The 14,341-nt window shown below is 28.5% G+C and overlaps 1 protein-coding gene across 4 annotated transcripts; it reads right to left on the bottom strand.

Moving 5' to 3' along the window:
* Nucleotides 1–1,028: 1,028 nt before the first annotated feature.
* LOC106679455 (trypsin I-P1) lies at nt 1,029–14,340 on the bottom strand. 4 transcript variants are annotated; one of them, XM_014418637.2, is made up of 8 exons: nt 14,119–14,340; nt 10,915–11,027; nt 10,820–10,843; nt 10,580–10,744; nt 8,592–8,688; nt 6,090–6,215; nt 3,485–3,646; nt 1,029–1,353 (listed from the first exon to the last, which is right to left on the bottom strand). In XM_014418637.2, the coding sequence occupies exons 1-8, from the start codon at nt 14,317–14,319 to the stop codon at nt 1,042–1,044; spliced, it is 1,200 nt and encodes a 399-aa protein (XP_014274123.1). In that variant the 5' UTR covers nt 14,320–14,340; the 3' UTR covers nt 1,029–1,041. The 4 variants fall into 4 exon arrangements, with proteins under 4 accessions (XP_014274123.1, XP_014274126.1, XP_014274124.1 ...); XM_014418640.2 differs by having other exon boundaries at nt 10,915–11,067; nt 14,119–14,240; XM_014418641.2 differs by lacking the exon at nt 1,029–1,353 and adding an exon at nt 2,931–3,112.
* Nucleotide 14,341: the final 1 nt, after the last annotated feature.

Raw genomic sequence — 14,341 nt, 5'->3', positions numbered from 1 at the left:
GTTTGATTCTGAAAGTGGTTGCCTAAAGTAAGCCAGCAGGCAGCCGTAACATTTTAAAATAAATTAAACAAAAAAAGCTTTGAGTGCTTTTGAATTGTTTGAAAATAAAGTTACTTTAAAAATCTTTTTTTAATAATACTTCTGTAATAGGAGTGCTCTGAATTTTGTTCAATAATTTTAAGAACTACTTTTCTATCGAGTGCTTGGACTGATACACTTCAACAAACTGATACAAATTCAAATCACTGCATTGATGCAATAAGTTTTATCTTGACAGAAAATAAAGATTAGTCTCCATGGAGATTGGGACCCTAAAAACCTTCAATTACATTTTATTAAAAAAATAAACAAAAAGCTACAATATATTAGAAAAAAATAAACCAAATCTAAGCATAGAGTTGCGGACACTTAAATATGATGAAGTGTCGGCATCAGGCACCCTTATCAATTCCTTTCTTATCAGATTCTTTTCTAGTTCCTTCCTAAACAGGCTCTATGGCATCCACAGATATGGGCAGTAGATAACAGTCTTCCGGCATCCACATTTGCCTTCACTTTATTTTTGAATTCAGAATGCTTTCAAGAATTATTGGATCCTTTGTTTTGGGGAAATTGAGGACTCCCCTCACCCAACCTCAATTTTCTGGATTGAGAGAGTAACTGCTGTAGTGGAGAATTTATACTGGAGTTTGTAACAGATTGGAAGCATATAACTGTTTTATGTTCAGGGATCTTGGTGTATTTTTTATTATAATTTATACAATCGACTATAAAAAAAAAGAAAAGTTGGTCCAATTCAAACTTGAAATTTGTCTTTAGACCACTAACAATCAAAGTAACATCAACCGGAAATAGGGTATTCACTACACAATTATGTTAATGTAATAATATTACATAATTTCTACCTGTTCAACGTATCAATTTGTCTATTTTACCTAAAATAATTTAGCTCAAAATCTGCACATACAAATTTTTTTCCTATTTCAAAAGATTAAATGCAATATATTAACATGAAATATTTGATTTGGCTTTATTTAAATTTCAAAATTTATTATAATTGACATCATAAAGATAATATTGGATAACCATAAGTAATACTAATATTGTGGAATTGAGCTCTGATGAATGAATAGACATATTAACTCCTTTTGATCTCCTTATCATAATAGCTTTCTCATCTAAGTTGTTTTCCGTTTGATTTAAAATCCAAGTAAAATAGACCTCAAGTTTGGTGTATATGTGAGGAGTGGGCTGGGAAGGTCCGAAAGACAGATATCCTGGAGCAGGACTGAATATCCACTGGCTTAAACCGACGATATTGTCACCACATATTAGAGGAGCTCCACTATCACCCTAGAAATTAAATAAATAAAAATTAATCATTGAACTTAATTTCTTGTATTTAAATAATATTGAAAATTTGTATATAAATATCTTGGCTATATTCCACGGTTATTTTTGACAGCATAAATAAATTCAATAAATACCAATAATAATGAAAAATATCCAACCAATAATATTGTATCCGAATATCGGTATGGCCGATATATAAAGATTACAAATATTGTGATAAAGTATAATAGTATAAATTAACTGTGATTAGAAGTTTTAATTTGATGTAAAGAATTGACAAGGGTAATTTTCGACTGAAGTTGTTGACCTGGGCAGAATAGCCTGCATACATTTTTTTTTAAATTGATGTGGTTCTAAATTTGTATTTAAGATGGCCCCATTGGCCGAAACGTTGGACTGGAAGAAATATAGATTTTTATTTAAAAACAAATTTGATCCTTTTTTCTCAACTTTATTCTTTTAAAAACCTTCCTTGAGAAAAAAGGATCAAATTTGTTTTTAAATAAACTAAACCACTCTCAAACAAGAATATATTAATGAAATATAGATTGTTTTGGGAATTAATTTTATTTTATTTAAACAAATAGTTTAAGTATTACCAATAATTCCGATATTCATTATCGACAGTCGAACATCGATATCGAAATAAAATTGAAATATTTTATTTTAAATATTCCCTAAAACATTAAAATATTTTACTACTAAAATATCGACATTTTCTTTTATTATCCCTTCCAAAGGTTGACATCGATATCAAACAGAAATATTAGAATATTTTGACTTCGAAAATGCCGATTTTTAATTATATATTTTTTGTTAATATCCATAATGTAAACTGGAGATTATTGGAATATTTAATGTGCTCCCCCCCCTTTTTTTTATTAAAACGATTTATTCAACAAACATATCCAATCATATTTTAGTAAATATTGGGCGGGTATTCAAATATTTGTTATGTTTATGATTTGGTCATGGCGTACCTTTGCTTTACGTTATTATGAATTTTTTACATGTTTTGAAATAGGTTATTCAATGATTTGCTATATTACTGTTTTATAATTACTATTTATTATGTTTCAAATATTTAAATGTTTATATAGACATTGTTAACAGATATCGATACCAATATTTTGCTTCCGATATCCCATCCCTATTGGGAAGAGAGTAATTAGGAATATCCCAGAAACTTCTTTCTTCCTCACCTCCAATCCCTCTCAAAAGCATTTAAGAAAGCCAATGGAACCATAAAAACTCTCATATTACAGACGTATCTGTGTAACCAAAGATGTATTCACATGTACATAACCAAAGATGCTTTGATGCTTTATTAAGAAAATAGATGGTGGAAACCATTAACATGAATACCTAAGTCATAAAACAAAAAACAAAAGAAACAATGAAAAAAATTGTTTCATCAATATATACATTGTTAATTCATAGTATGGTTTAAAAAGTGTCTAAAATATGTTCATAAGAAGATTTGACATACAAACGTTTCCAAATTATTTTTCATCATATTATAAAAAAATTATTTTAACTTGTTAATACAATTTAAATAAGCAACTGTGGGCATCAAATATATTTGGTCATTCTCATACAATGAACATAGCTTTAAAAATCTCATTAATTGTTCACTTGTGCAGCTGGACCTTCCTTAACCTGTTGGGAACTCCTGGTCTAGAGCAATGGTTCATCCATCTCATTGAAGTCTGGGGACCACTAAGGCAGAAATTGGACCATATCCCAACTACTTCCACTCCTTTCAATTTCCAGTTTTTCATTACTTTTCAAAGTTACATGATCGTTACAAAGTAAGATTAAAATATACATTAATTTCAAATATTACAGAGTAATGGTAGGATATTTATAGCGAACCCTACACAGACATTACTAATCCCCAGTATTCCCACCACAAGTTAATAATGGCAACTAAAAATCAGGAAATTCGGAGTGTCATTAGCAAGAATCATTCCAGTTTTCCACCAATTTCAAGATCATTACTATCTATTGTGATAAGGTTACTAGTGATCTTGTAAGATTCACTGTAGAAATTTACCGAACTTTTAAACTGAACTGTCACATAGCTGTTTAGTTAATTACATTAATAGAAATCATAATGAAAAACCTTAACCTGAGAAAGAGGTGATCCATATCTGTATTTTCTATTATAAGAGCATACATAATCGGAAGGATCAGCATCAATCGTTACATTATAGGTCTTTGATATCATTTGGCACATGTCTGAAGCAAAAACTTCGACATCAATAACACTTAGCACTGGATGAGAGTATATCTGTTAGAAATATTTACAAATTAAAATTATAATTTGAAGACATATGTAAAAAATAATTAGTGAATGTTGGGGGAATATGACATTTTTTAAATTGAATAATTGTCAGGGATGGAGGAGGTGTTTGTTGGCCTTTTTTTCAACACTTACAGAAACCCTCTAGGACAGTGGTTCTAGCAAATTTTTTTTCAAGAAAACTCATCAAATTGATATAATTGCAAGGAGCGTCATAAAACTTGTTTCCTCTCATAAATGGCTTGTTACTTACACTTGTATTCACATGAATATAATTTCTTTGTTTAAATAGTAACACAATTGACAAAATACAGTTTTGGTTTTATTTTAAATGGATGTTTTCAAAAGAAATTACTGTAGACAGGGATTTCTTTCTCCACTATGGTCCCTCTATAGACTGCCCCAAAGGTAGTAAGGTTGTAAAAAAGTAACCACAGTTGCAATTAAAGAAAATAATTTACTTAGTTCATTTTTATATAAATTTTCAAATATTTTATACCATTGTTAACCAAATCATAGTTTATTTTTATTTCGTGTAATCTTATTCTCTTAATGTGTTACTTAATTTTAGTTGTTTGTATCCTTTTTAGCCCTGCGATGTGGGGTGAAACATTTACCCATAATAAATAATTATTTTTACCTCATCGGGACCATCTTCTTTTTTTTTTAAATAATTTTTTTGTCTGATGTGCCATAATAAAATAATGATAATAATAAACATAAAATTAAATACTAAAAAAAAGTAGAAACTTCAAATTTTACAGAAAGGTGTAGTTTATGTGTTGAAAAAATGTAAAATACCATTAGACTTTATGAACTTATTTTTATAATGCGGCTGAAAGACCTAAAATTTAATGGAATTTAGGACTTTACTTAACTAAAAAATGGATCATTTTGCAGAAACTTAAAAAAAATAAAAGTTTTAAAATTTAATTTTTCATTGCTTTACAATAATTATTTAAAAATCAGTTGATAAAAAACTCAGATTTGGGATTTTCAACTTGCTAAATCTCAGTTTTGTAGTCTTCTATGACAAAACTGCAGTGTTTTTTGCAACTGTAGAGTCACTAATTTATCGAGGCCTATCTTATTTGATACGAAATGAAATGAATATATCTGTGTAAAAAAAATCTTATTTTAAACTATAGCTTGACAAATATTTATCATACTTGAAAAATAATTTCCCTGTGATAACTGGTCTTATCCAACCCTTAGCCTCAGACCACCGGTTGGAAAATATTGCTCTAGGAGTCTCACTAACCTAGATACTAATGTAATGAACAGCTATGTGAGAACTATGAAGTATATTTCTGGTGAAAGAATGATATAATAAAAATTACCACATAACATCCTTTTTCTTCTAGCCATTTCATTTTACTTGATATATATCTTGGAGAAAAATAAGATTTGTTATGTAAGATACCAAGTATCTCCTTTTGCCACCAGTTCAAAGAATCGACAATAACATACCTACTTCAGGTATTATACAATTTCTTCAAACTTGATGAACTAAGGAAGTACTAAAGTCAAAATAACACACACCCCTTGTGTCTATGATGTTTTTAAAAGTCTCAATTTGATTTACTGCAAGTAATTAATAAAAGGAAGTTGTGCAAGTGGGGTTAAAATAACTCAAATAGAAAATAAACTATTTATTATGATATGAGTTAACGTTTCACCCCACGTTAAAGGGCTTCATCAGGGCTAAAAAAGATACAAAAAACTAAAATTAAGCAACCGAGAATAAGATAACATGAAATAAAATATGGTGTGATTAAAAATTATGTAAAATATGTGAAAATTTATATAAAAATGAACAAAGTGAATTAAATAAATTAATAAGAAAAGAGAAATAATAGCAAATATATATGAGAAATATAAAAAATATTATATGCACAAAAAGATGGAAAATAAGGAAAATAGGAATAAAGTGAAAGTCAAGAAAAAAGGAAGAAGCTTCTTGAATTTTATTGTTATTTCCCTCATTTTCCGTGTTTTAGTGTATACTGTGTTTTAAATATTTCTCTATTATCTACTTTGTATTTCCCTTTTCATTATATGTCTAATACTTTTTTGTATTTCCCGTTTATTTATTCTGTTCCCTGTACATCTTGTGTTATTTTCTTTAATTTATTTTGTTCATAATTAAATAAATTTTCACATATTTTACATAATTTTTAACTTACTGAATTATTGATGAAAATGAAGTTATTCATGAAAAAAGTATTTTTTTATAATTTAATCATTTCATGTCATAGTATGCTCTGGAGTTATAAAGTGTTTTCATTTTCTACTGAAATAATAGCAATGCAAACTTACTATGCATGCTTATATTAGGAATAAGACAATTCAAAGTTATCGAAGCTTAAATCGTTCCATCAATTATGAGCTTAGCAGAGCTAATAATTAGAATTATTCATAAAATGCTTACAGTTCTGTTTAATTTTAGTGTACCATAACCAGCAACACGGCATGAAATTGGCTCATCACCTTCTATTGATATAGGACCAATATTTGGTATTTTAATATCAAAATTATTTGTCAGAGCATTAGCAACCTAAAAGATACAACAATTAAATGCATAGAAATATGAAAAAAATCATGAAGAAGATGAACAAGATGAACAAAATGATCATGAACAAGATGAAAAAAATCATGAAGAAATCAAAAGTGCTTTATTGTAAATTCCATAATACTGGGAGGTAGGAGCAAACTGCTTTATTGAGCTACCCCACCCTTAGAAGAAATAGTTTATTATTTATAAAAGTTATAAATTAACTAAATAATACAGAACATGGGTGATTCTCAAACAACAGGTAACTTCAAAGTCCTCTTGAATGAACTGATTTCTTCCAAGGATCACTTATAGATTCAAATTAATTGTAACATGGCATCAGTAAACATTTCTTTCTGAGAGATTTTTTAAAAAAGTATTGTTCACAATTTATTATGATTATTTTCTGTAACCTTTATGAAATGAGATCTTAAAATTAATAATGGGGCCGTAGTTAAATTGTATTATTTCTGAAAGTTCATTTTATCATTTTAATGGTTTTTAAATGATTTTCATTTTTATGGCTTTATTGTTTTCTTAAAAAAATTAAATAAACTTGTTTTAAATATTAATTTAAATAGATTAAGAAGAAGTTAGAACCACATTATTAAACTCACATTCTATATATATTAATAAAATCTATTTACAATTTTTATTTAAAGGTAATGCTTTTTTAATATATATTTTTTGACTTATTTGCCATTTTCAAATTACTCACACTTAATCAATTTTCACTATAGTCTCTAAAATTATAAACTCCATATTTAAAAATGTTTTTGATAGAAATTTCAAATTCTATCAACTTGATATTCTCAGAGTCAAGGCCTGACCTCATATGGTAATAGATGCTAAATTTTCAAATTAAAATTTGATGGGTTAATGTTGCATTCAAGTTTTGCTTGATAGTGATCAGATGGGCCGATTGTAGCTGAGTGAGATAAAAAGCGCCATCGTTAAATAGCTCATGACTGCTGCGGCACTGGTTTGAATCTGGCCTAGGGGTCGATTTTTATTTTTGTGGCAGTCTCAGGAAATTAAATGAATTCTCTGGTCCTAAATGACCAGGAAGGGAGTCATAAAAAAAATGGAAATCTTTTTTTTTTTTTTTAGTTGGGACCTGAAAATTTCTTTTACACCCGTATAATATATATACATAGTTTATAAATGTGTAGTTTTTCTACCTATTTATGTCTTACTAATGATTTAATTAAAGATGTTTATTTTTTACTTGTTTATCAACTCTCCTTAAAACCGAAGTTTATTATTGGACCTAGTCTCCTCAGATTTAATCCTTTCTTAAATGTTCTCAAAACAATTCTCAAGTTCAATACTTGTTCTTCTGTTAAAAATCTTGAAGTAGTGGTCAATCAAGTCATTTACTGAAATGATTACACATCTCAAATTCTCTGTCATCCAATCTTCATCTTAAGATATTTCTGAAACTTCTGTGATCTGTTTCTATCTAACACACACTCTCTAATTCTTTGTTTCCTTGCTCATTTTACCTCACTTGGACTAATGGCTCTGTGGTGTTCAATGTAATTTCATATGAATTAAAAACACATAACAGAGGAGATTAATAAATTATTTGATATAATTTATTTTAGGAATCGATACACTTCATTATATTACAGAAAGTGAAAGGCCAATTTCTCTGATCATTTCTACAAGTACTTTCTTCATTTTGCTTTCAATCAATATTTATTATCTTTCTTAAATCTTCCAACTCATTCAGTTCAAATCAGAAATTCACTAATATAATAAACTCTCCTGTCCTTCCAATCTGATACATCTCTCCCCATAAAACAGCAACATTAAAAAAATTCCTTGCCAATTATGACACCTTAAAATTCTATATCCATCGGCAAAATTTCCTATCTATTCTTTCTTGCTAATTACATCAAGAAAAATGTTATTATTTTCCTGATGCTATGCAATCTCCAGACCTTCACGGCTGGAACAAAAGGGACCGAAATTCAAGGCCAAGCTTAGCATGAAAACCCCCATGTTCTATAATAAATTGTAAAACCAAATAGTCTTGAGGAGACACATCTTGCCGATGATTTTTATCTAACAGTTGAAAAAGTTGGTGATATGTGCACCATTCATGTTCAACTGCAAGGTGTTTCTTCTGCTGTCAGACTTTAATTGAGGCTTGAAAGTTAATAGTCCAGTGGCTTAACCATCCCTTAAAAAAATAAAAGGATATGTGCAAGAAATCCACCTCTTTCTACATGACCTTTTTATCAAATCAGCTCTGAATAGTTGGTATAATTAGTGAATTTTTTTTTTAATCAGTATTAATAATAAGTAAAATATTCTATTGGAGTCATGTAAAATATCTTATACAAACTAATAAATAAAATAAACTTTTATTACCTTTAATAAAGCGATTTCCGCATTATGAGATATTATTTCATAGCTGCTATGAATTATTATCTCACTACCTGTTCTTGCATATTTACTTTCACAAGGTCTACAATACAGTAAGTATATATATATACTTTAGAAGTAATACTTTGAGCTATTTTGGATTCATATGTAAATAGTTGTATTTTTATTTGCATCTCTGTGTATGCCTAACATGACTCTAATCTAATGATCAATATCTCAAAATATTCAATTCATTCCTGATTGAATTCACTCATTTTATGTCCATCTGAGGAAGATCACTCAAAACTGTGCATTATTATTAATTACTTGAAGAGGACATCATCTCCTGTCCTCTATTGGCAAACCAATAAACTAGTAAGTTTGCTGGATCCAATGAACAGGTCCACAGTGGACAAAGACTCTTAGCTCAGAGCAACAGTATCTTTTGCTTATGTTTAATCAGTTTAATACGAGTGAGTAATTCTATACTGTACCCAGGTGAAGGAGAAGAGATAAGAAAAGAAACAAGGAGAAAAAACTTCATAGAATACTTCAATAGTCACCCACCAATTATCAGCCAAGTAAAATTGTATCATTCTAATTATCATCCCAGTAAATTCAATAGTCTGAATTTGATTTATTAACAATACTAACCCAGATGGTACATCCTTTTGGCTAAACCCCAAATAATCAGTCATTTTTTGTTTGTATTAATTATTCAAGAATAGAGGTTTTCTTTTTTTACTACAATTTATTTCAAATCTCATTAAAAATACACCAGTCATACCAGCAAAAATCAATCAGTCATAATTGTGATATACAATCTTGATTGATATTATCTAACTAGATAATATCAATCAAGATTGTATATCACAATAAACCCAAAGGTAATATTTGAACTAAACAGTATCCTTGTGTTGAAATAAATTATACAAATATGTAACTAAAAAAACACCCTGATGGATCCCTTTATTCTTAGAAGTAAAAAAACAAAATGGACTTCAGAAGAAAAGGTCTTTATGATAAGAAAAGAAAAAATAATAAAATATCTTTTGTTATCCAGCAACACAGTAATTCCCTATAAAGAGAAATGGCCACTAATATTTTATTGCAATGCCTTGCCATCTTACGTTTCTTACCAGTCATTCAGAATTGGTACTCAATACTACTAACCATATCTACAAGTGTATCATCATCATCAATCAGCGCGACAATCCATTACTGGGTCCTGGCCTTCTCAAGCAGCTTCCACCAGTTTAATCTGTTAAGTGTAGTTGCTCTCCAATTCCTCACTCCGAGCAGGGTCCTTGAATCCTCTTTAACACCATCCAACCATCAAAGCTTTGGGCGGCCCCCTCGTCATGTTCCATGTAAGCGCTCATTGAGAAGTTTATCCACAAGTGTATATTGGAAACTATTCGTACTCAGTAGATGATAAAACTGTGTAAACCAAGGAAACTGAATCTCTCCTGAATCTGCCTATATTAGCAAAGGATAGAGAAACTTGGAGGAAGTTTCTAAATGTGGCCAATACCCATTTTGTGTTTTGTTATACCACATACAAAAATAACTTTTAAAAGGGGCAGCCCTAATTTAGCATTCTTCCAAATTAAACATATTAATTTTTTTAATTTGTAGTTTAATTAATTTTAAATAATGAAATCATAAAACAATTTTAAACCAAATATATATAGATGACATGATTTCAAAATAGAAATTGAAAAAATGACAAATATGAGGATACAATAGTGCATGAATATAGGATAATACCCTGAAACGTTGTTCAAGCAAAATATAGAATAGTTTATATTCTATTTGGAAATTTTCTTCACCTTAACAATTGAAAAAAAAAAATATAATCAATTTCCTAAAAAGAAAATCCAGAATATTTTTTTTTTTTTAAGGGGAGCCGTTATCAAGTATTCCTCTATCAAAGAGAAAATAAATTCTGATATTAAGTATTAAATTAATGAAGAATTCTTTTTAAAACTAACATATAAGTTCCTTCAAAAACTGTTAATACCACAACAGTCTCTGGTTTCAGAGAAACAATTTTTTTGAGTTGTCTCAGTTCTTTTTTTGAATATTCTTTAGGTTTTACGGTTAGTGAATCTTTCAAAGATAAAAATCCATAAGGATACTCATCAATTTCTCGTTTCCTAAAATTTAAAAAAAAAGACGGAATGATTATGCATAATGCTATTCCTTAGGAGAAATAAAATTTTAATTTTTACCTAGCTTTGTGTGTTTTTCTATTCCTGAAAAAAATCAGTTAAATGTGAACCTTTGGTTACAGCCATAAAATAAATTTTATATGAATTGAATTTACCTGTAGTAGTATATTGGTATATGGAAACAATTAGGGACAGACATAGTCCAATATGGAGTAATAAGTGAGCCGCTGCAAAACAGTCTACCTGATTCTTTGTAATGGTATGAAACCTTTGAAATTATTTGAAAAGAGTATTAACAATTAATCCATCTGAAATAAATTATCGAGGGATATATTTATGTAATAATTTTATCAAGTATTAGCAGAGTACAATTAAAATATTTAATGCTAATCAGGAAAGAAACACTAAATTAGAACAACTATAAGTAGCAAACATTTTATGTTTTAACTACCACGGATTGAAAACTACTGTTTTTATGACAGCACTAACAATGATTTTCTTCACAAATTGAGACAGATACTTTCCTCTAAAAATCATTTTGTAGCTAGATGAGCATGTAAACAAGAATACAGGACAGTGTGATAAGAGAAAGATCTTCCATATCATATGATATCTTTAAAAAACATAAAACAAATTAAAAAAATAACAAGAACCAGTGACTGGAATGTGGGTTCTAGCAAAAACTGATATGCATTTTAATGATTTTTTTGTATTACTTAATTATGTTTCTTGTCTTTTCAAATCAGAAATAAGATAAGAAGTGGAAGAGTAAATAAACAAATTATTATAAAGAAAAAAAAAAATCTTGCTTATATCCTCAAGGAAAACTGAGAGATTGATAGATAAATGCACCAACTTGTAATAGGCAATTGCATGGAAATATTATAGTAGGTTAGGCATATGGAGTCAGTTATTATCATATATGAACTATAAATCTATGTATTATTTTTACTTATAAGTATACATACATATTTAATTATACTGCATTAGTCTACAAAACAAGTCCTAGCAGTAGAAATTTCAAAATTTCTAGTTATACTATTGTGATTGATTTGATTAGATAATAGCTGTTATTACTTTTCTATTTTTGATTACTTTTTCAAAAAGTTAATAGCAAATTTTAATGACATTTTCATTTTTATGTATATTTTTTAGTCAAGACAATTTTTAATTAGATAAATTTTATACTTCCTTCTGCATATAGTATTCCATTAAATTGATTACTTAAAGTCATTGTTTATTTGAAGTAACATATTCCACTAATATTTTTCACCAGGCTGTTATTTTATCAAAATTTATTTGTTTGGTAGCACTAAATAAAAATTGTTTTTTTATGATTTTCTTAATGCTTAGATAAGAAAATAGATAGTATATATTATGTATATAGTTAGATAATTTTATCTATTATTATAATTAAGAATTTTGTGTATTATTTTATTATAACTTACTGTTAATAAATTATAAAATTACTTTTTAAATATCTGACATTTTGCCTATTCAAAATCAGAAACAGTTGATAAGTTCTCTGTGTAGAACTCTCAAGGAATATTTAAATTTTTTTAATTTTCTAAGAATCTAAACCATTTTTATTTTTTAATTTATTTATATGCTGATATATAACCCTTAAAGTAGTTAGGGAATTTTTATAAGTAAAAATGAAAAAAATAAATATGCATCATTGCTTAATTGAATTCTGGAATAAGTGGAAGTGTCATTTTCTATAAGAAAATACTTTAGAAATTTTCTTCATTCTTTGGTTGTTTGTAAATTTCTCAACAAAAATATTTTTTTCTTCCACTATCTCTGTCTAGAGAGATACTCTTTTATTATTCATCAAAAATAGTTGACAAAGAGGAATGCAACATGGCAAAAAAATAAAAAATAAAATGAGGTTCTATTTAGCTATGAAAAATGTCTTTTAACTATCCATGGTGAGTGTGTTGTGTATGTACTAATATAACGAAATATTTTTTTAAAATTTAAATCTCCAATCAGTCCACTATTCATTCTTGAAATCAGTTAACATATAAGGATAGCTCTTGCAATACAAAATAGATTGTTTGTGAACTTAAAGGCGGATCCACATGTTGGCTGCTCATCACGAATCGGAGGCTTGTACAAATGCTGTGTAAACAAAGAGCGGACCATCCACAGGTCAGTGTTTTTCAGAGAGGCAAGCATGGCAGATGGAAAGTGGTTTCAGCCATTGCACTGAGATTATATTTTTATTACAAAAAAAAAGAAAATGAAAGGAGATTAAATGAAATTAAATATAAAATGGAGATGCTACATGAATCCCCTTTCATTTCTGTCCAAAATAACCAACTCTCGATGGATCGGCAACAAGCTTAGGCCAACTCGTACCAGCCAAGACAAGCCACCCATCCACATGCTCGCTCATATCTGAGTTCGCCACGGCTAGGCCAACTAGTAGAGGTCCCTTAAGACATTAATTTTTCAACATCTATGGTCCACACACACACTATGCCTTTAGTACAAACTGACACATGTCTACTGTGCCTGTGATGAATCCTATAATCTGTACCACATGCAGTGTAGACTCACAGAACTAGCACCTAAACGTATTTACAAAATTTTTTAGATTTTAACAATTTTTTCTCAAAAATGTAAATTCAAAACATTGGTTGATGAAGTCTTAATTAGTTATGATCAAATAGAGAAAAATATAAATTGACTACAGTACTAGCGATCATTTTCCTAGTACAGTTTAATCTCAGTAATCCAAACTAATTGCTGCAAAGAGGTGTTCGGATTACTGAAAAAAAAATGTAAATATGGATGTACATGATTATTTTTATTTATTACATATTAAATTGTAAATTTGAAGTTTTAAAAAAATTACTTCCTTTTACATCCACAGTAATGCTATGTGATGATCTAATTTGTTAAAACCATAACATAGTCCTTTTGTAAGTGATAAAAAGTAGAAATAAAATTAAAAATACTCTTTGTATAGATTTAAAATGTAATAAAAAAAAATTTAGTTCATCAACAAAATTTGTATTACAGAAATTTCTACTGTCAATTAAATTATTTTAAAAAAATCAAATGATTTATATAATAGATATTATTTATTTCTGATTCCAACAAAATATATTATCACTTTCATAGGAATTAAATTACCCGATATCTAAACTGCAAAAATTTCCACTTTCAATTTTCATGGATAACAATATCTTTCCAGAAAGTTAAAAATGACCTTACACATGTGCAATTTTATTTGAAGAAAAAACTATTGCTAGCTGAGTTTTCTAAAAAAAAAGTAACTTTTTTTTTTTAACGTCAGTTCGGATTACCGAGATAACACTGTATTGTAAACCTAAATATTAATAACTTACAACATAAGAGTAATCCATAAGTGATGCTAAATAACCCCTAAGTGCAAACCCATTCGAATCAGTTGATACTTGTAAAGCCCTTGGAGCACTATTAGTGTCTTTGTTCCTTCCCCAACTTCTACGGAAGGTGCTTTCAGCATTTAAAAATAAATTAATAAGATAAAGAATCAAGCCTGTTATTCTCAATATTGAAAAATGCATTCATATAAAACTTGTAAACTAA

The sequence above is a fragment of the Halyomorpha halys genome, unplaced genomic scaffold, assembly GCF_000696795.3.
Source record: "Halyomorpha halys isolate HHAL.00 unplaced genomic scaffold, Hhal_1.1 Scaffold205.1, whole genome shotgun sequence".
In the NCBI taxonomy this organism is placed as follows: Eukaryota; Metazoa; Arthropoda; class Insecta; order Hemiptera; family Pentatomidae; genus Halyomorpha; species Halyomorpha halys.
The sequence above is the reverse complement of the archived record's forward strand: the minus strand, read 5'-3'. Positions and strand labels throughout refer to the sequence as shown.

Coding starts and splice junctions, on each gene's coding strand:
- LOC106679455 (XM_014418637.2), bottom strand. CDS start 14,319: ATGCATTTTTCAATATTGAGAATAACAGGCTTGATTCTTTATCTTATT. Junction 11,028..14,118: donor TTATGGATTACTCTTATGTT/GTAAGTTATTAA, acceptor ATAATTTCAAAG/GTTTCATACCATTACAAAGA. Junction 10,844..10,914: donor ATACCAATATACTACTACAG/GTAAATTCAATT, acceptor GATTTTTTTCAG/GAATAGAAAAACACACAAAG.